General features: G+C 43.5%; 1 protein-coding gene across 5 annotated transcripts in view; it reads right to left on the bottom strand.

The window, feature by feature from the left end:
- The window catches only part of AFF2 (AF4/FMR2 family member 2), a 467,806-nt gene that overhangs the window by 72,046 nt on the left and 370,320 nt on the right, over positions 1-25,440 (bottom strand). For all 5 annotated transcript variants that reach the window (XM_041740303.1, XM_041740305.1, XM_041740304.1 and 2 more), the window contains one exon: positions 15,369-15,406. In XM_041740303.1, the coding sequence (XP_041596237.1) occupies positions 15,369-15,406 (38 nt within the window). The remainder of the gene's footprint in view (positions 1-15,368; positions 15,407-25,440) is intronic.

Below are 25,440 nucleotides of genomic sequence, written 5' to 3'. Positions count from 1 at the left end.
AAATCGACATATATGATGTGGTCTATCCATAAGATGGAACAATATTATTCAGCCATAAAGAGGAATGAAGTACTGATTCATGCCCCTTGCCCTTCACCTTGAAACCATTATGCTAAGTGAGGGAAACCAGACACATAAGAGCACACTTATATGGGATGCCAAGAATAGACAAATCCATAGACAGAGTGGTAAGGGCTGCGTGGAGGGAAGAATGGGGAGTGATGGCTCAATGGGCTCAGGGCTTCCTTCCAGGGTGATGGAAATGTTCTAAAATCGATTGTGCTGATTGTCGCACAAATCTGAAAATACACTAAAACCCACTGAACAGTATGCCTTAAATCATTAAATTGTATGTTATGTGGAGCATATCTCAAAATAGCTGTTTAAAAGATTGTATTATCACCTCAAAAATTCCACTTTCTATGGCTACAGTGAAGAAAGTTTTAAGAGAGGAGACAGACATTACAGGGGATGCTGATCTAGATGACATGGGTATTCATATTTAGTGAACTCATTAGACCATAACTCCAATTTTCTAGTTCACGTGATCTGCTTACAGTGTGGCTCTGGCTTCAAGACTCTGTTCAGGACCACTGGCTACTGATTCAGACTAGTGGCCTCTTTAGAGGCCTCCTTGGCAGGCTGGTGAACCTTCTAGGTTATGTCCCAGGAGCTCCATATACTAATGGTAGGTTGGCTACAGAGACTTCTGTTTCTGGCTCATGGGGCTGTCCTCAAGTGAGAATTACTTTGCTACTGAGTTGACATCATTAATGCAATCCAGCTTTACCTACTGCAGCATATCTCAAAGTAGATTGTGAGATTCCATATCCAAAAGCCTTCTAGGTCAAACGAGCTTGGGAAGCACTGCAGTAAACTACATTTCCCCCTCACAGAGATGCACAACATACATTAGAACATTAAGGGCTCAAAGTCAACCTTAGGAGAAAACTTTTTTAACCCAGCATTTCCCATACTTATTTGACAATTCTTCACCACACACATACACCCATGTACAAATACCTGTTTTGTCTCCTGAATAACCTATTAACATCCTTTAAGACACTCACCATAGACCACACTTTGGGGAAAAGCTAATTTAGCCCATCAATTTAGCCAAAGGAAGAGAGAATCATGATCTTGAAGCTAAACCTTAAAAATATGAACATGTAGGCACAACACTCAAATCCTTAGAATAGCGTTTCCTGACCTTTTCCACATCTTGGTCCACAAAAGAATGGTATGGTTTGCAATCAACAGACTCCATGGCTCCTGGGCCCTGCCACCCCAAGGATTACAAGGATCAATATATCAGCATTTCTGTCATCTATGCCACTAAGGAGTGGTGGGGAAGTTCTGCTTTGTACAGTCTATCACAAAACCACCCAAATTCAATTATTTACATGGTTAAGAATGAGCATACAAATGGTGGAGGTGATACCTGACTTCTCTGGACATTGGAGTATTTGTACGGATATCACCGGAAAGTTTTTCCCATCACTGTGAGATTGACTATGGCTTCCTTGAGGTGGGAGGAAGCAGGTAGAGCAAAGGGGTGATTTAACAAACTACGAAATCCAGGAACAGAACTGGATACTTTTAGGAAATCAGACCGGTCATTATCACATCTAAGCACCTAGAACTTTGTCCCTTCTTTATCGAGATAAAATTGATATATGATGTGGTGTAAGTTTAGGGTGTACATGATGATTTGATAAACTATATTGCAAAATGAATACTCCAATAAGTTCAGTTAACACATTCATCATTCATCATCTCACATAGTTACCATTTGTGTGTATGTGGTGAGAACTTTTAAGATCTACTCTTTTAGGGGCGCTTGGATGGCTCAGTGGTTGAGTGTCTACCTTTGGTTCAGGGTGTGATCCCAAGATCGAGTCCCACATTGGGCTCCTTGCATGGAGCCTGCTTCTCCCTCTGCTTAGGTCTCTGTCTGCCTCTCTCTGTCTGTTTCTCTTTCTGTGTCTCATGAATAAATAAATAAAATCTTTTAAAAAATCTACTCTTTTTAACGACTGTCAGGTATACAATACAGCATTATTAACTACAGTCGCCATGCTGTGCATCAGGTCCCCAGAAGTTATTCATCTTATAAGTGGAAGTTTGTACCTTTTGACCACCTTCACCCTTTCCCCACGCCCTGTCCCCCGGCAAGTACCAATCTATTCTGTTTCTATGAGTCTGGGTTTTATTAGATTCCAAATATATAAGTGAGATCACACGGTATTTTCCTTTCTCTGTCTTATTTCACTTAGTATAATCCCCTCAGGATTCATCCATGTTGCTGCAAATGGCAGGATTTCCTTCTGGTGTGTGTGTGTGTGTGTGTGTGTGTGTGTGTGTGTGTGAATAATATTCCATTATATATCACATTTTCTTTACTCATTCATCTCATGTCTTGGCTATGGTGAAGAATGCTACAATGAACACAGGGGTGCAGCTAGCTCTTTGAGATGGTGACTTCATTGCCTTCAGCTCTGTTCCCAGCAGTGGGATCTCTGGATCGTACAGTAGTTCCCATTTGAATTTTCTGAGCACCCTCTATGCTGGTTTTCATAGCGGCTGCACTAATGTACACTCTCAACAACAGTGCACGAGACTCCTTTTTCTCCACACCTTTGCTGACCCTTGTTATCTCTGGTGGTTTTTATGAGAGGACACTATGAATAGTTCTCATTTTGCTGTCTGCACAGGAATCTTGGTTATTTGGAAGTTCTAGGTGCTCACTGTTGGTAACCGAGTGCCTACCCCTGTTAGTCAACTGTTTGTGGCCGAGCCATCGAAGGAGGATTAGATTATACCTGGCACTGTTTCTTATCAAGGGCATTCACTCTCTCCTAATTCCTTGAAAATCATCTTCTCTACATCTGATAGTTCTGTTAACCAAATCATTTTGATTAACTGGAACACTGCTTTCCCCAGGCCTGTCAAAAGTCAAAAGCAGAAATATAACTTTTTTTTTTAAAACACAGAGATTTTGTTTTTATCATTCATTGGCCGCATTATTCTTGTTTGGGGAGAATTTGAGTTATATTTATGATTTTTGTGGCAGTAAAAATTATTTGAAAAATCAGATTTCAGGGGGTTTCACAATATACTTTCACCTGAAAGACAAATCCAATTCGACATGAAGTTTCATTACAAAGAAACTGTTACATGTGATGACACTGGTTATTGAAAATTGAAATGAAGTGAGGGGAAGCTAACACCAACGTGTATGAGATTCTGCTTTCTTTGAATGACACAAAAAACTCAATATATCTAATCATCTCTGTTATGCCCACTGGGGAACTCAGCTCCCGTAATATTGCACAAGGTTTTTTCCTTGATTGCTGGAAACCCAACTACTAAGCCATATGCCACTGACATCGGGACTTAAAAAGCTTTGTGTGCCTGTTGGATCATGGGAATCGTTTTACTTTTCCTCTCTTGGTTAAAGTAAATAATAGTAATAATCTGGGCACAAAACTCATAAAGAAGGGTGCCAACCAGTCAGCACACACCAGCAGTTTGGCTTCTACACTGAGTGTCTGAATGACTTCAAACCCAGCAGTAGGCATTAAGCCCATCGCCCCTGATCAAGTTTTCCTGTGCTCCGATGAGTGGCCCAAGCATGGAGACTATTAACGGCAGCACAATAGGGGGAATTATCTCTCTCCTACCTACTGTAGGTTTTGCCTTAGAAACTGGAGGACTACTGCCTCTTGGGGGAGGAGTATTCCCTCTGCTCTGCTTCTTTCTCTTGCACATTAAACTATTCTTTCTGGCTTCCTCCACCCAACTCTTCTGTCTTCATGAATCAAATCAGCTTTCAAGGACCTTTCCTTCAGCCTTCAGAGTCAATGTCACCCCAGGGTTACCAGAGTCCCCTGGTGTGTGGCCTCCCTATCAGTTTTCTCCTTCCCTGATTCTGTTCTAGATGCTCCATATATTCCATCTATAATATTCTCAATTTCCACTTGGGGGAGGAGTCTGAGAGCTGGGATACATTTCTGAATTGGGGCCTCCTGGTTTGTTGTGCTGCACTGCTCCATCCAGACAACTCTGGATCCTTCTTATAGTTAACAAAGTCAACAAGCAGGAAATGATTGATAGATGAGCCATGCCTACAAAGGTAGCATGTCAGTTTTAATATGCAGCATCACCCTCCTCTCCCCCTTATCCTACCCTCCATAATTCTCCCCTGACATGCACCCAGAATCTTTGAGGACTTAAATCATGACACAAAATGGTTTTATGGTAAAACTACAGTGAGTCCGGCCACAACTAGTAAAACATTTCATGTGCATATTAAAAGCTACAGTTTGATTACCGACTTGTTAGCCAGTAAGTCCCCAACACAATTCAAAGTAAATTTCCCTAATATGTCTAGTTATTCTACTCTTCCTGAAGGCTTGCTACTGAACGTGCTGCCTAAAGGAACAGAAAGATCAGGAACCCGAACAGCATGGGCCTGGATAGCGTGCCACTGGCACCAGAAAATAGCCTGCCCCGTACAAAGTTTCCTCTGGAGTACGTTCCTCATTCAGAGGTGATTTTCCAATAAAATCAGCCTCGATTATTGCAAGCATAAGAGCAATCCCCGAGGGAGGAGATCAGGCAATTCAATTCTAGGAAATGCTGTATGAGGCAAAATTAACCTTGGAGCAGTGTTATTTCCTGAAACCTGGTCTTGTTTCTTTTCTTTTTTTCTTTTCTTTTCTTTTCTTCTCTCTCTCTCTTTTTTTTTTTTTTTTCATACACATCGATATAAAGTGAGGGAAATTTTTTCAAGCCTGTCATGGAGATGTGACCAAAGGACTCAATTACAGCACTTACATATTCATGACAATAACAAGTAAAAGAAAGCATATTTACTTTTACCATTCCTTGGAGTTACTGCCTAAACCCTTGTGGCTGGAAATGTCTGTGACTCTGTGTATCAAGCCCTGCTGAAAGACCAGCAGAGCCATCCAGCTCCTGGGACAATCGGCCCATAGGGAGTTACTGGAAACTTCTTCATGCTCTGATGGTGAAGTATGATGGGAAGGAGGAAGAGGAGATCGGGGGCTTCTCAGACTCCCCAGCTGTAGGCAGAGGGCAAGTTCGGGTGTTTTGCTACTGGCTGCTCTGTGTCCCATCCCGCTAATTTCTGAGCATCAGAGTGGCCTTTCAAAAATAGGAAATAGCATGTGTTGTCAGCTGTTCGCTTAATAACCTTTCTGATTACTTGTCCCACAGTGACAAAAAAATGTGCTTTCTGTCATTCTTGAAAATGCTTAATGACCTCTCAGGCAACCACCCACGCATAACCCCAACTCATAGGAAAGCCAACATCTTTACCCCTGTGCCCTCCCTTCAAAATTAAGAGAAGGAATATATCCTGAGTTGGAAGGTGGGTATAGACCAGAGGAATGAATCATCTGTGAGGTGAAATTCTGCGCTGTCAGGACAGGAACTGGAACTTTAAAATGCCTCAGAGTTAATCCAGTATGGAACACAGACTATTTTAAAAGAACGCTTGGTTCCTTTCCAGAAAAAGTTAGTAACTCACATGAGGGTGAGTGAGGAGTTCAGCAATTGTCCACAGGGCTGTGCGAAACAGGCTTACTCTAAAACCAAACTCATACACCTACCGAACTCGGATGGATGAACTTCAAAGTCCCCCTCCCAAGATACCTGCACTCATTCATTCAACAAATATTGAGATCCTACTGCATGCCAGATACTGTTCAGGTGCTAGGGTTACAGTGGCGTGTACAAAGTTCACAACCATATGGACTTTACATTCTTGTGGGAAGTGACCCTTGAAAACAGAGATGACAGCTCACTACACAGATGAATCTGACAGACAGATACAGTATATTAACTGCTAAAGTGGGGAAAAAAAAGGAGGCCAAAGGGGATGGTGAGGGTACATGTGGGAGCAGTCGCTATTTTGCATGGGGTGGTTGTCCAACGCTGTCACTCTTGCACAACGCCTTTAAAACTCCTCTTGGGGGCATTCAGTATCCACAAGAGAAAATCACTCTTATTTTGAAGCAATATGCATGTTCATTTCCCTACTGACCACTTTTTCAAGTCAAGGCTCTGAGTCCCCATCTTGGGATAGTTTTCAAAAGTTAAACCCTCATTCCAGGATTTAACACCCATTGCTAAGCGCCGGCAGAAGAAGGTCACACGTGTGTGACCGGTGGTCTGCAAGTTGATCTCCCAACAGGCTTTGTACAACGGTGTCCCTGCATCTCTGTCACTGTAGGCCAGCCCTCATTTGGGTGGATTTAAAAACACATAGCATTTTGCTAGTTGCTGCATACATGTTAACAGGTGTTTCCACAGTGCTAGGAAACAGCAGGGTGTTCTGCCGCCTTTAAACATCCTCCCCTATGATCTTGTTTCAGTCATGTCAAATCCATTTGGGGAAATGGGCAAGGTTTGATCTATATCTGAGCAGTGTAGCCCGTATGTGTAGAGAGTGCATACACACATCCACACCTATGTTTTTTCTAAGATTTTATTTATTTATTCATGAGAGACACAGAGAGAGAGAGGAGAGAGAGAGACAGACAGACACACACACACACACACACACAGAGAGAGAGAGAGAGAGAGAGAGAGAGAGAGAGAGAGGCAGAGATACAGGCAGAGGGAGAAGCAGGCTCCATGCAGGGAGCCCGATAGGGGACTTGATCCCAGGACCCCAGGATCATGCCTTGGGCAGAAGGCAGATGCTCAACCGCTGAGCCACCTAGGTGCCCCCACACCTATCTTTAAAGCAGGGTGGTGAGCTTGTCTAATTTGCTGAGTAAACTCATGCATCTTGAAGCAAGTGAAACCTTCACTTAGCTAGTATTGGTAGTGACCTATATCTCTAGGGAGTGGGAGAGAGATGAATAAGGTGTGCTCCTAGCATAGGTGCTATGATTAGTAGATTCCTGGCAACTCAGCCTGTAGGGTCTGATGATGCAGAGACAGTGAGTATAAAGAAGCCCCCCGACTACCCTGGGCTTCCAGGGAAGTGTGCAGTCATGTGCTCCCTGAAGCCACCAAAAAAATAAGCAAAAAGCCACAAGGCTTTTCTGAAATATTTTCACCAACCACGTGGAATGCATTTGTGGGACTATGGTCCTGGGAGAAGTCAAATATTAGGGGGTGATGAGGACAGGGGAAACAGACACCAAAAAGAAAAAAAAGAAAGATTTCAAGACCTCTATAGTTAGGACTGTTCCACATGCCCATCACCAGTGCTTCCATCTTAGATTTAAATCACCATGGAGGTGGGTGGGGGGTGAGGGTGACTGGGTGATGGGCACTGAGGGGGCAGTTGATGGGATGAGCACTGTGTGTTATTCTATATGTTGGCAAATTGAACACCAATAAAAAATAAATTTATAAAAAAAATCACCATGGAGCATGAGACCATATTGATGCACAAAGTATATAAATATGTGTGTATATATAAAACTGGGTCATAATGACATGCCATCTATCCCCATGCTGTAAATCCTACAAATGGAAACACTTCACTGTGGTAGGATGGTTTACCTTTATTAATTATTATTATTATTATTATTATTATTATTATTAAATGTTGAGTTTCTAGACAACTGCTGTTGGTTTGGGAAAAAGCTTTAATAAAGCAGAAACTTTTTACTTCCTGTTTCAGTTCCTGGCCAAAGGGAGTCATCTCCATAGTTCTTCATTTCCCTCCTCACCCCCCGCCCCCAACAACTAGTAGTCAACTAAATGATAACTTATGACCCTAGGCTCCTGACTTTGAACATATTTTGTGGTCGATGGAGGGCTGATTTACTGTTTGAAGCCCCGTGTGTAGTTACCATGGGGGCATGCCTCATTTCCCTAGAAATCAAAAAAGCCCTACTGTGCTTATGTCTGTGGCTGGTAAAAATACATTCAGAGAGAATTTTTATGTCTATCCAATGAATTCAGAAAATAAATCTAGAATAATAGTGTTTCGTGTCATGCCTAAAATCTAGATGTTTGAATAACCTGAAAGGAACTGTACGGAAGCAAAATTTCTAAAAAACGTAAGAAACAATCGAAGGTGGATAAAGCCACAAGGGAACAGCCGGATGCTTAGAGGAACCCTACGTGAGCTGAGATTTACATAAAAGTCCACCGAGAGGGATTAGCCAGATCTAATCAGGAAGGATTTGACATGTCTATTTCTCTGCAAACAGTTTAAGAAGGGTGGTTTCTAATCCCTCCCTAACTCTAACCTTTACCTTTCTAGAACAAAAGAATCCTTTTGAGCGTTTTCTTAGTTATGTCTACCTACATTGCACTGCTCTCCTCTTCTTGTTGAAAGTGGGACCCGGAGCTTTGGCAGCCTGATGCTTCGGGTGTCCTGGCACACACAGCTCCTCCTTTCCTTCTTTCCTCTCCTGCAGTTCACGATCGTGCTTTCTAGAAGAGTGTCCCCTTCTCCTTGGATGCCTCTACCTACCAGACACTGCTCACAACACAGTTTCTGCTTTCTTCTCACCATGCTGTTTACAAGTGTTGCTCGCTGTTCACCCCGGGGTTTCCTGCTGAGCCAGTGTGAGCCCACCCCAAGCAGGTGCTCACTTTGTTCCTCCACTTTATTCGCAGAGCCTGCCCACTCCGTAGTGCGATGGGGCATCTGTTTCCATATGAGAGTGTGAGGACCTCCAGGGCAGACACCGTGTCTTACTCACCTCCCCATCCACTGAGCCTGGAACCATCATGTTTGTCAAAACACATGTGCAGGGCTTGCTTGCATTTTGTGCGGATCCGCTATGTGATTTGGAGTTTGTGACAGCCTTCTGAAAGACTGCCGAGCAGTCACGTTGAAGTCAAATTCTAGCTATAACTCCTATGTACCAAAAAATGGGTTGGACTGTATGAATGGATAAAAGGGTTGTCTGTTCTTGTCTAAGCAGTACATGCTTTAGAAGCAGAGAGTTAGAAAGTAAGACAGTGTTTTATAAAGTCCTGGATAAAGAAGTATTTTATGAATGCTGTTGCTTAAAAAGTGGCTGAACTTCCTTTCAAGTGGATTGATCCCACATTTGGTGGCTTGTGTGAGGTCCCTCTGCTTCACCAATGGATGGGTGCTTTCCACATCCATTTCATCGTGAAAAAAGGTGCTCCTAATACTTTTGAAAAGATCAGTGATGCTAATGAGACAAACCAACATGCTTGGAGTTTTCGAAGAAACTCTTTCTTATTGATATAAAGTTACCAGAAGTGAAGGTGGCCTAATTGTCCAAGTGCCTGGAAACTTGCTGGTTCAGTAATTTTTGAAACAGTTGGTGCCATACTCTAAGAAAACCATACATGTTACGTAAACTTAGCTAATATGACTTTGAAAACCAACCACAAATTTTAAAGTGGACATGTGTGTCCCTAAGAGGTGACGAGAAAGAGGCAGAGGGTCCAAGGTGGAGAGAACGATCTGGCACCTGGGGGCTCTGGGTAGTCTGCTCTCGGGATCTCAGTTGCCTTGTCTAGAACCACCTACATGACTCCACTCTGATTGCCAACAAAAATGGGGAGAAGAACCTGGGTGGCTCAGTGGTTGAACATCTGCCTTCAGCTCAGGTCATGATCCCGGGGTCCTGGGATTGAGTCCTGCATGGGCTCCCCGCACGGAGCCTGCTTCTCCCTCTGCCTATGTCTCTGCCTCTCTGTGTCTCTCATGAATAAATAAATAAAATCTTATTTTAAAAAGTCTTTAAAAAGGAGGATGTCCAGAAATCTGTGCTGTGTAGATGACTGCTGAAATCTTCTGCATCTGATTATAGCTAGTCCACCAGTGCACTGGGCTGAGTGCCTGCCAGAAAACAAGTGGGTCACAGATCTGACTCCGAGGGACCTAACCCTCAATGTCCATTCCCCTCACTGAGGACCGCCCCCAGGATTGTCCCAATTCATAAAAAAACATTTAGAGTGTGAAACCATAAAAGAGATATAGGAGATACTTTATCATTTCAGACTTGGGGGATTTCTTTCCTTTCCATGGTTGACTTTCTAAATCATCTGCTCATTTCATATATTCTTATCAGGGATGGATGTAAGTTATGAGGCCCTATGTTTTTCGAACTACCAGGCTCCCATGTGGTCATTTTATTTCCCACGGACCTGAGCGTCCTATTCTGTGTTCCATGAAGCACCATGTCAGGGAAGGCTGTCCTCTGGCTAAACACATTTGGGAAAACTTGAATAAGACAAAGTTAAACAGGCCTCTTGTTACAGGACTTCTTTGACCTTGCATTATTCAGACGTGCACAGGGGCACTCCAAGAAAGGGAGGTGATCATGTGTGCCAAACCTCTGTGGTGCTGGAACCTTTTATTCCTAAAGGAGATGATCCTGCAAGGCTAGTGTGTGGCACTTCACAGTACAGGATCCTTTGCCTTCTCAAGCCGAGAAGATGTGCTGATTCCAGTGACATGCTGCACAACTGTGCTGTGCATCTTTCCAAGAGCATCGCAAGACAAATGAACCCCAGCTGCAGAATTCTCTTTGGCTGTAAGGGGTCATCTAAATGACTCACCCCAATGTCCTTGGAGGCATGCTCATCTTCTCTCTAATGTATCTCTCGAAGGTTCTAATGATGTGGCTCTTTGGCCCTCATTTCACAAGCATATAAGGCAGAAATGATGGGAAAAGACATGGCGTGTGCCCGTGCATGTGTGTGAATAAACACGTGTATTATGTATGCGTTTCCAATGTATGTGCTTGTATGCATCTATATCAAACTTGAACATCAAATATCTCCTAAAATAATTACAAAATAGGCATTCGAGCTTTGGCTTTTTTCAAGAGCTGGAATAACTGTGTAAATCATAGCTGAGGTCTGTAGCAAGGAAGGAACATGTCCAATTTTACACCAAAAGCTAGTGTTAGATTAAGGAGTAGATCCCAGGTCTATGGACTCTCTGTTTATGTTTAATAATAGGGGACTCAATGGTGACTCAGTCATAAGTTAGGGTTCTTCACCACTATCAACTCCACTGAGCTAATCTCTCTCATCTGGATAAGCCCTCAGAGGTCCCTAAGTGACCATTTCTGAGCCTTGGTTTCCAACCTGACTTTTCGCTGCCACCTCAGCACCAATGGCTTAAACCAACAGTCTTTAAAGAATCTTGGTGTGAATGTCCCCACCCCAACTTCTCCAATATTGCTAACTGGAAGCACCTTCTGTCCTTAGAGCTTCACTAGTACTTTATCTGTTTCCTACTTAACGAACATCTCTATCTTGTATTTAGTTTTTTACAAACTGATTTTATCCCTCCTACTGGACTCTAAACTCCTCGAGGGTAAGACCTGTGTCAGATTTATTTTTAATTCCCTCAGCATCTATCACAGTTCCCGGAATGCTGTAGATTCTCAATAAATATTCATTGGATGAATAAATGAATAATGCACAAACACCACGGTCAGGACAATCTTTGTGGCTATTTGTCATTTTCAATAATGAAACCACCGTATCTGGAAGATGGATTGGTTCTTAAATAAAGCTGTAATTTCCTAAGCAGAGTGGATTCTGATCCTGATTTGTGAAAGACAACAACTACGTTGTTTAACGTTGTTAAAGTGTAAAAGCAAGGAAGAATGTTATGCTTGACAACTGTGCTCTCGCCCGCCCTCCCTCCTTCTCCCTCCCTCCCTTTCCCTCTCTCTCTTTTGGTAACAGATGTCAACCTCGGTTAGATTCAACTCAACTTATTAGTGCATGGCTTTTAGCCAAAAGCAATTCACATTTGCAGAAGTGTACTATCACATATGTCTTAATAACAGAAATGTGTTTTTAAAAAAATGTATGTGATAAGTCACATATGGTAGAAGAAATCTGTACATCTCTCAGGCCTTGTTGTCACAATGAAAGCTTGAAGATAATTGCCGCAGAACATTAACATACAAGTGAAAGTCTCTCTGACACATTAAAGAGCCACAGTTTGAACATACTAATCAAGCTTTGATACCGGCACGGCTCCAGTAGACTGAGAAATACACCAGCATCTCTTGTCCTGATCACTGATCTTAAGAACATTCAATTTTGATTCTTACCCTCAGAGGTAATATTTAATGTTTCAAGGTAAAATCATTAGTGTATCCAGGTACATTATGTGCTTACATTCACTAAGCATATATTTTAATTTCTCCTTTATATGGAGTGTAATTAATGTGTACCACAGTCTCCCTATGGTGATGAGAGAAGCTTACAACCATGAAGGTATTAAAAGTAAATTGAACAAGTAGTTGAGAAATAGGGAGGAGGAGGTGAACCTTTAGAGAGGGAAACAGACAAACAAAATGGATATTGTAAATCATTTACCATCGCTGTAATGGAAAGTTTGCTTAGCCTGAGTTAGATCTTGGGGAGTAACAGAATTTTAGAACCTGCATATGCCTTTTGCAAGCCATCCATCCACACACAACTTGGAAGATGAGAAGTAGGCTCTGGCTCTGTGTTCACTGGCTTCTGAGGCATCACCGCCCTGTCACTGGATCTCATCCCCGTAATGACTTCAAATATGGTAAATTTGGAGTGGCCTCTTTGCTCTGAATGAGAATTGGGTGTACATTGGCCCCAGAAAGTCCAGAACACAGGAAAAGGGCTTGGTCAATGCCTGCTCAATGTTTTAAACCAAAAAAGACAGAGGGGTGATAGTTAAACCCTTACAGCCATGGAAAAGCTCACTCTCTGTGCCTTCTTCTACCTGAAACTAGAGCAAAGGTTGGCAAACTTTTTCTGCAATGGGACAGAGAGGAAATAATTTCAGTTTTGTGGCTTGTACTGTCTCTGTCACGACTCATCCCTGCCACCATAGCACAAAAGGAGCCACAGACAATATGGAAACAAATGAGCGTGCCGTGGCGTGCCAATGGAGCTTTTTTATAGACACTGAAATTTGAATTTCATATGATTTTCACATGTCACAAAAGATTCTTTTGATTTCTTTTCCCCAACCATTTGCCAAACTCTGCACCAGAGGATGACATCCAATCACACATATGATCATCTGCACCAATCTGTGTTCAGGCTTTGGTTGTAAATGCCTCCAGACCTCTGCTTTTCTGGCAAGACTGTACACACTTTCCATTGTAAACTCAATCAAATGTTCATTCTTGCATACGAGAGCAAGCCGGCACCTGATCAGGGGCAAAGTAGTGGGAATGAACCGGGGCAGCGTAGGGAGCATTTTGCCCATGGCGTAAGTCGAGAATAAGAGGGTCATGGACACCTTTATCAGGTACAAAGTGTGGCCCCTTCTGGTCTGACACTCTAGTGTAGGGCCACCAGTCTCATTAAGCCTCCAGGCCAGGATCCTGGAAGGCCCGTTCTTTGGGATGTGTCCAATTTGCTTCCCTGTTCATTTATTCAGGAAAACATTTATTTGGGTTTTTAGTGCACTGTGGGTAAGTGGAATTCTTGGCTAGACCTCAGAAACAGAAAGAGGACCATTCTGCATAAAACTTCACAAGACTATGCTTCTGCTCTGCTCTCAGGCAGTGTATATGAACCATGCTCTGGCATCTCTGTCCCTGAGCTGAGGTCTCAAGGAGCTTCCCTTCTTCAAGTGCCCAGTGGTTGTGGCTGGGCAGGTGGGTCAGGCATCGTGAGCCTGCATGCAACAGGACGCCTGAATGCACGTGGAGAACAGTACCTTATTTAGTTAGAAGACGATTCTAAACATCTACCAGTTGATTGTGGCTAAGGCTTATAACTAAGCAGATTTGCAGATAGATTTAAAAGTACAAAGCTCATATTCTATTACTAATCCTTTGGTTCTTCTAGTTTTCCTGTTTGCTCTTTATAATAGTCTATAAAATGCCAGATGTTAAATAGAGTCTGTACTGTGAATTAACCAGAGCTCCTCAAAAGATATAATTGTCTGGAGGGTCGAATCCTGCCAAGGAGCAGAGACAAAACTGGTCCCACAAAACTGGGCCACTGGAATCTGATTTTGTGTAGCTCCACATACTACCAGTGGGTGGTTCTGCACATGCCCACACAGAGCTTGGGGCTTACTTCCTACAGGGAGGGCTTGAACTTGGGGATGTTTGTCCCACTGAGGCCTGGGTTTACACTCTTCCAGCTCTTGCCCCATCTTTTGTGACCTGGGGCACACATTTGCACATAGGTAGACTGGAGGGAAGGGTGCAATCGGATTAGGGGAAAGACGATCACTAATGGCCCACCCAGGGACAGGCAGCCCTGGCCTTGGCCTCATTAGCACCATCCTCTAATCCTGCCACAGGCGTGCAGTAGAGAAGCCTTCAGGGCACAGCCAGAAAAGAAATCAGGCTGCAGAGAAGATTTCAACCCCAATCAAATAACCAGACAACACAGCTACCAGAAATAATCCCATAGGATGACTCTAGCATAACATATCTCCAGACTACAGATGCTCCTCCAGAGGCTACAAAAGCCGATAAGGACTATTTCGTGGCCTACGGAAAATTAAATCTAAAAAGAAAGTATACAGAACCTTTTGGAAAAATGAATTAGAGCTTGGATTTAATGGTGTGCTAAACACTACCCTAGTGATTTGGAAAAGCAGCCTTCTTGTCATTGGTATTAGCTAATCCAGTCTCCCAGAAACTATTAAAATTTAATGCACTCCCCATTTTGGCATTTGGTACTCACTACAACGGAAGTTGGCGATTATAAATTAATACGGAGCTCCCAGAGATGTGATATTGCGAGGCCTACGATAACCCAGCAAAGAGAGTAGGACTTCCCTAGGCCACACGGCTGGTGGGCCTGATCTGCATAACACCATAATCAGATGTCACAAACCTAAATGACAAGACAAACAGCCTTCTTAATTTGAAAGTCTCCCCTGTGGAAGACTTTCCAAGGATGTCTAAGATGTACTAGATTTAAAAGAGTGCCGCGCTGCTTGTTTATAATTTAAGAGTGTCCCATAAAGCGCCCTGGAAAGAGCTCTTGATGCCAAGGCGCCAAACCTCCCCACGTGGCTGGAAATCACTTGGCACATTTTCAGCCATTTCAGTCTCTGTCATAGGTCCAAGGTTTGCAATTAAAAATATAATCTTTTTAGCATGTGCAAGACCCAAAGGTTTGAAGTACCATGCATTGAATAGGATTATAATAGTCTTTGGCAGCTCTTCATGGTTGGCACATATTAATTTATGTAAACTGGGCACAACTTGGGGCACTTCCCCATCAGAACCACAGGCAAAAATAAAATCAAAATCAAAGCTGGTCCCTGCTCAATCGGAGATTTGGGTTTTGGTTTTAGGTAGTTTGTTCATTCCCCTTGGTTTGTTTTCGTTTTTCAGTAGAGGTCTCTTTTGACACATGCAGAGTCCATTTAAATTAAAATTTCCAAATAATAAAAAATAACTTACTTCACAGGATTATTCTTAGGTTTTGCCTTTTCAACAGCCTGTAAACAGAAGGAAAAAAGGCAATTAGACAACATTAGCAGGCATAATCTTCGTAACTAGTTACCAAAACGATAAGCAATATAGAATGCTCTTCCGAAACATAAGGACCTAACTGAAGCAGGCTGCTTGCGATAAGCAGACTGGAGACACAGAACACAATTTCCTTTCCCAAGGCACATGGTTACCTGTCCAAGTGCAGCTTTCAGACACAGATGCTCATTCCTCTCTGCCTGCCTCACACTCAGATCTTAGCGCCTGGGTGGGCCTGTTTGGGTCGTTTTGACACAGTGGGGAGTCAGGTGTGGCAGTCAGGGGGAGGGGTGGGCGCGGAGAAGGTGGTGGTGGGAGAGCGGGGATGGTCATGGGCACACCCGAGATTTTTAGATTTGCAGTGGGGCCTCGTTTATGCTGTGTGACTCCTGACACCTGGCCGCACCTGCATGGTGAGAGCAGGGACAAAGTAGCCATTTCTAAAATCATTTTTATTAGCAGAGACCACAAAAGGCCAAGGGATGACCGACTGCTCGGATCAATTTCCTCCCGTGGAACCTTTAAGAAAACACATACCAAATCATCGAAATGAGGAAATCTGTGGGCCTCTCGGCCTGTGTCGCCTTAGACATGGAGTCTGGTTCCAGTTTATTGCTGAACCCATTGATCTGTGTACAGTCCATTTATCATTCATGAAAAGAGCTAGTGATCTTCACAGTATATTAGAAGAAACAACTCAGATCATCTGTCAACAGCCCTCTTATTTCTGTTTCCCTCTCCACAGGGACTGCATCTCCTTCGATTCTTCTGGAATTAAAATGTTGCTAAGCAACACAGCTGGGGGCGCTGATGGCAGAATGGCTACAGTCTATCAAACTGTTTAAGCACCTGGAGGGTTTTAGTGATGATTTTTTTCATACTTCTGTAGCATAATTATGTAATCAGAACCAAACTGGTACTCCCCTAGACTTTTGCAGACTATAGAAATAACATCTAACATGGGGAGTGTTAAAGCAGTGGTGTGGCAATCTCTAGGATCTTAAGACTCTTTCCAGAAATATCCATTTGGAGACCTTTATATTTGTGAACCCTGGAAGTGGGCAAGGGCAGCTACTTATAACATCAGACTTGGCGTCCTGGGCGCCTGGTGCAGTAAGTACCCCGGACCCTTCTATGCATAACAGCTCAACGCATTCCAAAGCCATTTTTTAAACGAAACACTTCTCAAATTTAGAAATTTGTGTTGGAAATTCAAGCCCTCCTCTATTAAGTCTTGAGTTCCATTGCTAGGTAAATACCCATTAATATTTGGGTACTTTCTTTGGCTCTCAGTGGCAAAAATCATCTCACCATCTGTGTCTGAGGCTGAATTTTGGCAGGCAGTAGAGCAGCAAGAAAGCAAGAGCGGGAGGTAACAGGTGAAAATGATAAAAATAAGCAATATGTGTGTGGCCAGCTCAAGTCACGTCTCACATGTAGTTAGGATAGAAGGGTCTGGGGACCTGGGTGGCTCAGTGGTTGAGCGTCTGCCTTCTGCTCAGGACATGATCCCAGGGTCCTGGGATTGAGTTCCACATCAGGCTCCCCGCGAGAAGGCAGGGGGCCTACTTCTCCTTCTGCCTATGTCTCTGTCTCTCTTTGTGTCTCTCATGAATAAATAAACTCTTTAAAAAAAGGGTACAAGGGTCTGGCTCTGAGCAGGTCTGGCCCTGGAAAGGAAGCGGGAAGGAAGAGGCGGATGGTGGCAAGGAACAGGAGCTGCACCCAGTCTGCCCCCATGCACACCTACAGCTTCCTTCTCTACCACCCTTTCTCCCCCAGTCCTGGCTGGTTTGGAATGGGGTATGGTAGAGGGCTGAAGACATGTCATTGTGGAAATGACATGAGCCTGCTTTCTCCCATCCCTTGCAATCCAAACAGGTCGATTCTTGAAGAAGACTTAGGTGATCGTAAAGTCACGAGCACAGTATTCAAGGGGTTTCCTCTTAGAGCACACTGGATGCAATAGCATGAGCATGCCATCGGCAGAAGACAGGGAGGGAGAAATCAAAGTGACATTGCTTAACCTAGCTTTCATTCAGTGACACAGTTTTTGAAAATGTCTTCTCTTCTCTTTGCTTCAGGACTGTCAATTAGACCCAGTTAGTTTTCTCTGATCAAGAGGAACATAATCATGTTCAAGGCCAGTTTCTTTGAAACCTATGTCCTTTTATACAGCCATCATAGGAAAATAATTTCATTCAAATTTATGTTTTCTGGGCTGCTTGGCTATTGATTGAAAATGTCTCTGCTGAGAGGTTCTCATTTCTTTGGAGTTCACATCATCCTCCTGTGTGCTCACCACCTTTCATCTCTAAGCTAAACGGTCACAGGGAGTCTCCACCAGACCAGAGACAAGAGCTCACAATTAGTGTTCTTTACTCTCGCTGTAATGCCACACTGTGTCAAGCATGTTATAAAGAATTATTCAACTCAGAGACTTTGAAGAAAAAGTTTAGTGAATTCTTTGCAGGAAAACTATATATGTCTTTAAGGTCTAACAAGTGGCCTACAAAATATACAAGGAGAACATTCCTCTGTGCAGATAACGGGATATGAAAACACTGATCCCCAGTTCTGAAATGTGAGATACCGTTCAAAAGGAGGGGAATCAAAATGAAATGATCTTGTGTAATTCACCACACATTAAGAGGGTTGCATATTGGGATTACAGCTCATTTTGAGTTTAAAAACATACATTAAAGTAATTTAAACTGATTGGAAGATGGAGGCTAGATAGTTAACACTCATGCTGCTTTAATTTGCAACGTCTATATGCTTTCTAAAACCTATATTCTACTTATTTTGTTCCATGTTTCCCTAACATGATACTTATCTTGCCATTAAGGAAGCTCTAGTATAAGGATGATATGATAAATTAACATGCTAGAAAATAGACTCCACTGCAGTGTGGCGAGAGGCTGTGGGCTACAGTGGGAAGAGTGATGAGCGAGAAATCCAGAAACCCGGGTTTGGCTCCTGTCTTTGCCACTTACTATCATCAGGACATTAGCAAGGCAGCTGATACTTATGTTTCCTTGTTTTATTTTTTTTTAATTTTTATTTATTTATGATAGTCACACAGAGAGAGAGAGAGAGGCAGAGATACAGGCAGAGGGAGAAGCAGGCTCCATGCACCGGGAGCCTGACGTGGGATTTGATCCCGGGTCTCCAGGATCGCGCCCTGGGCCAAAGGCAGGCGCCAAACCGCTGCGCCACCCAGGGATCCCCTGTTTCCTTGTTTTAAAAAATGAAGATAAGCATTCCCGTCCTGCCTAAATCAAGGGTGGTCGGGAGTGGCCAACATTCTGCGACGGCGCTCTAGAAACCACTGTGTGCTATGCAGATACAGTGCATTGTGACCTGCCTGCTTTCGGGCTTTGGTGCACACACCTGCATGGCCTGAGAGTTCATGGGCTCACTGAGTCAGTGACCAGGATGCAGTAGCGAACCTATGCAGTTATGCCAACCAGGATTACAGGAGCCACTCTGTTCTTCTTGGCATGTCAGGAGCAGTTCTGGGCTAAATAGAATGCTGCTGTCTGAAAAGTCCTACTCTAGGGAGATTGGTATGTGTTTAGATCCTGACATGCCTAGGCCAGCAGGAGAGAGCCCTTGTACCTTCACATAGGCCTCTGCCCTGAATCTTCTCGGGGGCTTGTGTTGGTGGCAGGGAGGCCAGGGCACCTGAGGTGGTGTGGGGGAAAAGTGCAGGTGTGTATACTCAAATCTGTCTGTCTGCCTCCTTCTCCCCGACCCTCCTCCACAAGGAAGCCTAGGAAGCCTCCCTCCTTTCCAGAGGATTCCTCCATCAGCACACCCCCCACCCCTTGCAAATCTCACTCCATGAGGAGGGTGCTGTGCTTTTTCGCTAACATTTGATCCTAAGATTGAGAAGCTCTGAGGATGCTACTGCAGGTGAACCTCCTCTGTCATATGGGATCTTGAAAAATTATATGCCCGGGGAGAAGGTGCTTCCCTCCTTCCAAGGGCTATTTATGAATGGATTCTTCTCTTATTACTAGCATTGTACTATTCATGGTATCCTGCTAAGCAGCAAATTTATTTCCTCAGGAGGGACGATGTGGCTCAGGACATGCTCAGAGTTGCTCACTCATTAAATCTATATTCTTAAAAATAAGAAGGACCTATTTCACTCAGCATAATACAAGTCAATCGGAGAAGGACAAACATTATATGGTCTCATTCATTTGGGGAATATAAATAATAGTGAAAGGGAATAGAAAGGAAGGGAGAAGAAATGGGTAGGAAGTGTCAGAAAGGGAGACAGAACATGAAGACTCCTAACTCTGGGAAACGAACTAGGGGTGGTGGAAGGGGAGGAGGGCGGGGGGTGGGGGTGAGTGGGTGACGGGCACTGAGGGGGGCACTTGACGGGATGAGCACTGGGTGTTGTTCTGTATGCTGGCAAATTGAACACCAATAAAAATAAATTTATTATTAAAAAAATAAGAAGGACCTTGTCTTTATGTTATGCAGAGAATCTCCTGGCTGCACCAAAGCTCAAGTGACTCAGGGATCATACTGAATTACGTGAACCATAAAAACTGTAGAGCTAGTACAAGAAAATAGAAAGAAGGAAGGATACAAAGTGGCGGTCTATTGAGTTCCATCCTCTTTGGCATACATAACATCATGTCTCGTTAGGGAGAAAATGCTACATATACTTGCTCATCATCTTCTAAAGACGGATCTAATTAAAAAAAAAAAACCTCTTTGTTAATTCTGTCCCAGTGTTACTCTAGTCCATTACATTTATTTAAAAAATGAGAAGATGTTGGGGCGCCTGGGTGGCTCAGTCAGCTAAGTGTCTGACTCTTGATTTTGGCTCAGGTCTTGATCTCAGGGTCATGAGATCAAGCCCCATGTCCCTTGTCAGACTCCACATTCAGCAGGGAGTCTGCTGGAGATTCTCTCTCTCCCATTCTCTCTGTCCCTCTCCCCACTAACATGCCCCCCCCAAATAAATAAATCTTTTAAAAATATTTTTTAAAAATGAGAGAATCTTTTTCAGCTTTTAAGAAGCATACCCTGAACCGTGATATCCAGACTTGTGATAATGCTTTCCCCTTGCCCCCAGATTGGCAGAAAAGGGACCCCATGCAATACGTTTCCTCTTTGTTGACACTGTCAAGGTGAGTACTCGGAGGGCCTACACATATTGTAGCAGTAGACTCATTTCATAAGGCTATGTATTCAGGTACTGCTTTTTTCCTTAATCAATAATAATGTTGTCAGTAGAGCATAAAATGTGATTCTATTAGCACTGCTCCATATAGCTTTGACCTCTCCTGCTTATATGTTTTTTTCCTGGCATTTTCCTAGCAGATGTGCCCAAGGTGGGTCTAGACAATACATTTCTTGATTAAAAAAAAAGTAAGGAGTCAATCATTCAGATAATTTTAAATAACTAAATATTGGGCACTATGGAAATAAGACAGTCGATTGCATTGCTTTTGAGTTTCTATGTTTTGCCTTCTTTAACTTTTCACAGGGATGTTCTGTGAGATGCAGCCCTACCTTAACCTAGTGGCATGTATTGGTAAATCGTATCGATTGCCTAAGTCCAGAAGAGAAAACTCCTCTATTAACAAATGAACTCATCATTAGGGTATTCAGATGGTCTAAAATCAATACCTGCAGAATTGGTTAAATCAATTAAAGAGACATATACTGAGAACACTTGCCCAAATATAAAAATGAATTGCTTAATTACAGCATTTAAATAGATTTCACCGGAATGAGTACAACAGCCAGAGGCTTATATTATCTCCTATAGGCTGGGGTTTCAGCTGGCAGCACACACGCATAGCCGGGATTGCAGATGAAGAGGAGATGTCACTCAGCATTTTGCAACACCTGGATGTCTGCCTGAATTTCTGACTTCATATCTAGGGCTGGAAATCTTTAGCAAAACACAACCTATTGTTATTTACCCCTCTGGAGAGGGGACCACAAGGAAACGTGGAAATGTCACGTATTTGAACACTGAACCTACATGTAGGAAGCAAAAACATGTTCCCTGTCTTTAGAGTACTGGGCTTCTCCCATTTTAATTGAACTCACTGTTTGCCATGCATATATGAAGTAGGCCAATGCTAGATGTAACAGGGGTGGCCAGAGAATCCTGACCAGCAGAGCTTGGAGGAAATTATTCCCAGGTGGAGGGTACTGCATCTTGTACCTAATAGTCACTTAATAAACACTGACCGGACAAATGAATGGGGGATCACCGTGAGTCTGAGGGGTCTGAGAATTGCTCTGGGCGTGGAAGGGTGCTGGAGCAAAAGCCAAGGTAAGGTCTAGGATGCATGCATCTGGATCCTAGCTGCCAGGACCCCTGAGGCTCCACTTCACACCCCAGGAAGAAGGAGTCTGGGTGGCACTGACAGGGCGATTTCCCAGCCTGTGCTCTGGCAGCAGGCCACGGCCCTCCTGGCTCTTCCTACAGCTAGGCGCTGGCCCCATCTTTATTACTGTTCGCCATCAGTGGATGATGGCCACTGCCCCTTCACTGGTCTGCCCATCTCTCTGTTTTACCCCCGTTGATGCTCCCCCCCTTTTAAAAAATATTTTATTTATTCATTCATGAGAGACTCACTGGGAGAGGCAGAGACACAGGCAGAGGGAGAAGCAGGCTCCATGCTCAGGAGGGAGCCCAATGCGGGACTCGATGCCAGGACCCTAGGATCACGACTTGAGCCACCATCCCTGATGCTATCCCTTAATGACAACTTTTTCAGAGTCCTTCCTGGCTTCCCACTGCTCACTGAATTACTCATCAGCCTCACCCACCCTGTTGTTCTAGACCCTGTCAGCACCTGCTCAATGGTGGCCTCATTGCAGGTCCTGCTTGTCCCCACGTGTGTATTTTGCTAACATGGCAACCACGAAGAGTTTTTCAAGTGTCTTTAGTGAGATCCATTTGTCAACTGGCGATTTTGTTTATAACTAAAGTTTGGATCTAGTGTAACTTAAGGAAAAATGCACTGTCTCTGGTGAAGGAGCACATTTCACTCATAAGGGTCTTTGATTGACATTAATCATTCTCTAAGTGGAGTAAATATAGAGACACCAGGCAGAGCATCTCAGCACTGGCTGGAATTATTTATTCTCCCCATTAGAAGGGCCAATGTAAGAGGCATTTAGTTACCCCATTCCCCTGGGGGTTGTGGATTTGAAAATTCAATTTTATTTCCCCCTGCCAATCTGAGCCCCCCTGCCCCTGGTGCTAGAGGGACACCCCTTGCAAAATGACAGGTGTCTTTTGGTGGGAGATGATCAACACCTAATAGAGACTCTCTCCTTACCATCTGTGGCCAGAAAAATGGGAAGGATATTCTCAGTGCATAGTAGGTACTCAATTATATAGAAGTATGCTACAACCTACATGGGAGTGAATACTGATGACGTATCCTTAGCACAAGCATACTAATGTATTTAGGCTTTCTGTCTTTTTGGAGCATGTTATACTCCAGGTGAGAACACTATATCCATCATTATCCATATACCTGTATTAGAAAACCCACTAGTATTCCACCTGTGAGTCTCCCTTCCTCTCACACTGCTACCACGCTCACAATACTCCTGACACCAGATGTATTAGGGGTTGTCCCCACCAAACAGCTCTGTGTTACACTGGCTGGGTGTTCTATAATTTAACTCACGTCTGACACTCTCTCCCTGGGGACAGTGTCAGACCCCACAGTTTAAGGGCTCCATCCCACAAGACTGCCTCCCACTTCCAATGCTCATGGCAGGCCCAGGTTGTCACCTTTCACTCTAACCAGTCTGCTACAAACCCACGACCCCCTCCTCAGTTTCGACTACTTGACTACAGTGGTTCATAGAACTCAGGCAAACAGTTTACTTATGTCTGCCAGTTTGTTAAAGGACATGATTGAAGAGACAGGTGGATAGTCAGATGAAGAGATACACAGGGCGAGGTCTGGGAGGGTCCTGAGTGTAAGAGCTTCTATCCCCATGGTCTTGGGGTTCATTACCCTCCCAGGACATGGATGTGTTCACTGACCTGGAAACACTCCAAACCCCATACTATTGAGATTTTGTGGAGGCTTAACATAAATGTGATTTGTTATTAAATCAGTTTCCAGGTTCTCTCCCTGCTCCAGAAATGTGTGTGTTTGTGTGTGTGTGTGTGTGTGTGTGTGCGTGCATGTCTCAGGGGTGAGTGGGGGAACAGGCCTTAAAGTTCCAGAATGACTTTGTCTTTCTGGTGAGAAGCTCCCATCCAGGAGCTCATGCAGTCACCTCATTAAAACACTCCTATTGCCCAGGAAATTCCAAGGGATTTGGTGCCCTGTATCAGCAACAGGGGTCAAAGGCCAAATGTGAGAACAAAAGATGCTCCTAAGTGCTCTTATCACTTAGAAAATTATAATGTCTTAGGATCCCATGCCAGGAACCAGGGACAGACACCAATATATCTATATATCTATATCTATATTTTCTATTATCTTATACCACCAAATACCAACTGACTTTCCTGTGCCTCAATGTCCTTATTGGCAACATGAAGCAGCTGGAATAAAGGGTCTCCATGGTCATTTTAAGGTCTGGTATTCCATATTCATACACAGGTATTATAGTCTCTCTACACATATATGACTCAGGGATAAATATGGAACCTGAGTCTACTTCTATTAGCAATAAACAAGATTTATTGCCAAGTTCATAAATGTTTCTATCTGATGTTCCAGAGAGTCCCATGTAGTACTCTGTGATATATGGGTTATGCCATCCCATACATTCTGGAAGCATCTGCTGCTTTGATCTGCCCATCTACTTGAGTTCTGAATGGTTAATCTTACATTGGTAGCTAATCTCAAATTTGGATACCTCTTTTGTGTATTTACAATGCCTATGCTCTTTGCTCTTACACTAAATACATAGAAGAAATATAGAGCTGCTTAAGAATAAGATGGATTCCGTTTCCCATTCAGGACAACGTCCTGGGTGTTTGCAGCCTGCCTGGTAGCTTTTCCAGCAGATGGCAGATATTTGGGGAACAGAGGAAAGCATTCTTGGCCTTAAACCAAAGCCCCAGTATATTTTTCAAAGCCAGCATATAAATTTCAAAATCTCACATTTTCAGTCTGGCAGTGTTTTATTATCCAGCTTTTGCTGGAGATGTTCATATTGCTCTAGTATATGCTAGAACCCAGATTGAATTCAGGACTTGGAAACTTGCAATAAACTTCCGGTACACGTGGTACATTGCCTCGGGTTTGTTGGCTAATGGCTCTGAGACAGAACCTCCAAGTTGCAACCATGGATTTGGGACCCGAACTGGGGAGATGGAGAGGCCTCAGAAAAAGGATATGTTTGGACCAAACATAGGGTGGGGTGAGAGTGGAGATGAGACCATCTCTGGGGACTTCAATTCAAGTCAACTGAGTGATCCCCAACATCCTGGAGGTGGTGGCTATCCCCGTCCCTGCCCTGTTCTTCACAGACAGGTGCCCTGTAACAAAAGGCCATGGCCATCTCTGTCCTACAGGAGAGCTACCCTTTCTGAAATAACGATCAAACCCATTTTTGCTTTTGTTTGGCTCCTAGGGTGCACAGCACACCCTCGCCAATGTCTGATTTCAACTCACTGTGGGAGGAGTGGCAGGCTAAGCAAAAGAGCCAGTGGCTTTGCAGTTGGAGTGCTCAGAGATGGATAATTCATAAGCTGTAGTGGACATTAGCCAGTATCTGGTCATCAGCTGTGATAAGCATACCATGTAAAAACACCGTGCTGCTCGCCTATCTCTAAGCATTTTATTGAGATTACAATAAAAAGGCAATCTATGGAGATTACAAGTCAAAATATTTGGTACTAAAAGTAGAAGAGCTAATTACAATGAAAAAAAAATCAGCATGCAGGTTTCTAAACAGTCACAGACTTGCCTGGAGCATATTAAAAAAATCACATCATACAAGCCCTAAGCAGTTTCTTATTAATCTAGTCTCTATG

Source organism: Vulpes lagopus, chromosome X (assembly GCF_018345385.1).
Source record: "Vulpes lagopus strain Blue_001 chromosome X, ASM1834538v1, whole genome shotgun sequence".
Classification (NCBI taxonomy): Eukaryota; Metazoa; Chordata; class Mammalia; order Carnivora; family Canidae; genus Vulpes; species Vulpes lagopus.
The sequence above is the reverse complement of the archived record's forward strand: the minus strand, read 5'-3'. Positions and strand labels throughout refer to the sequence as shown.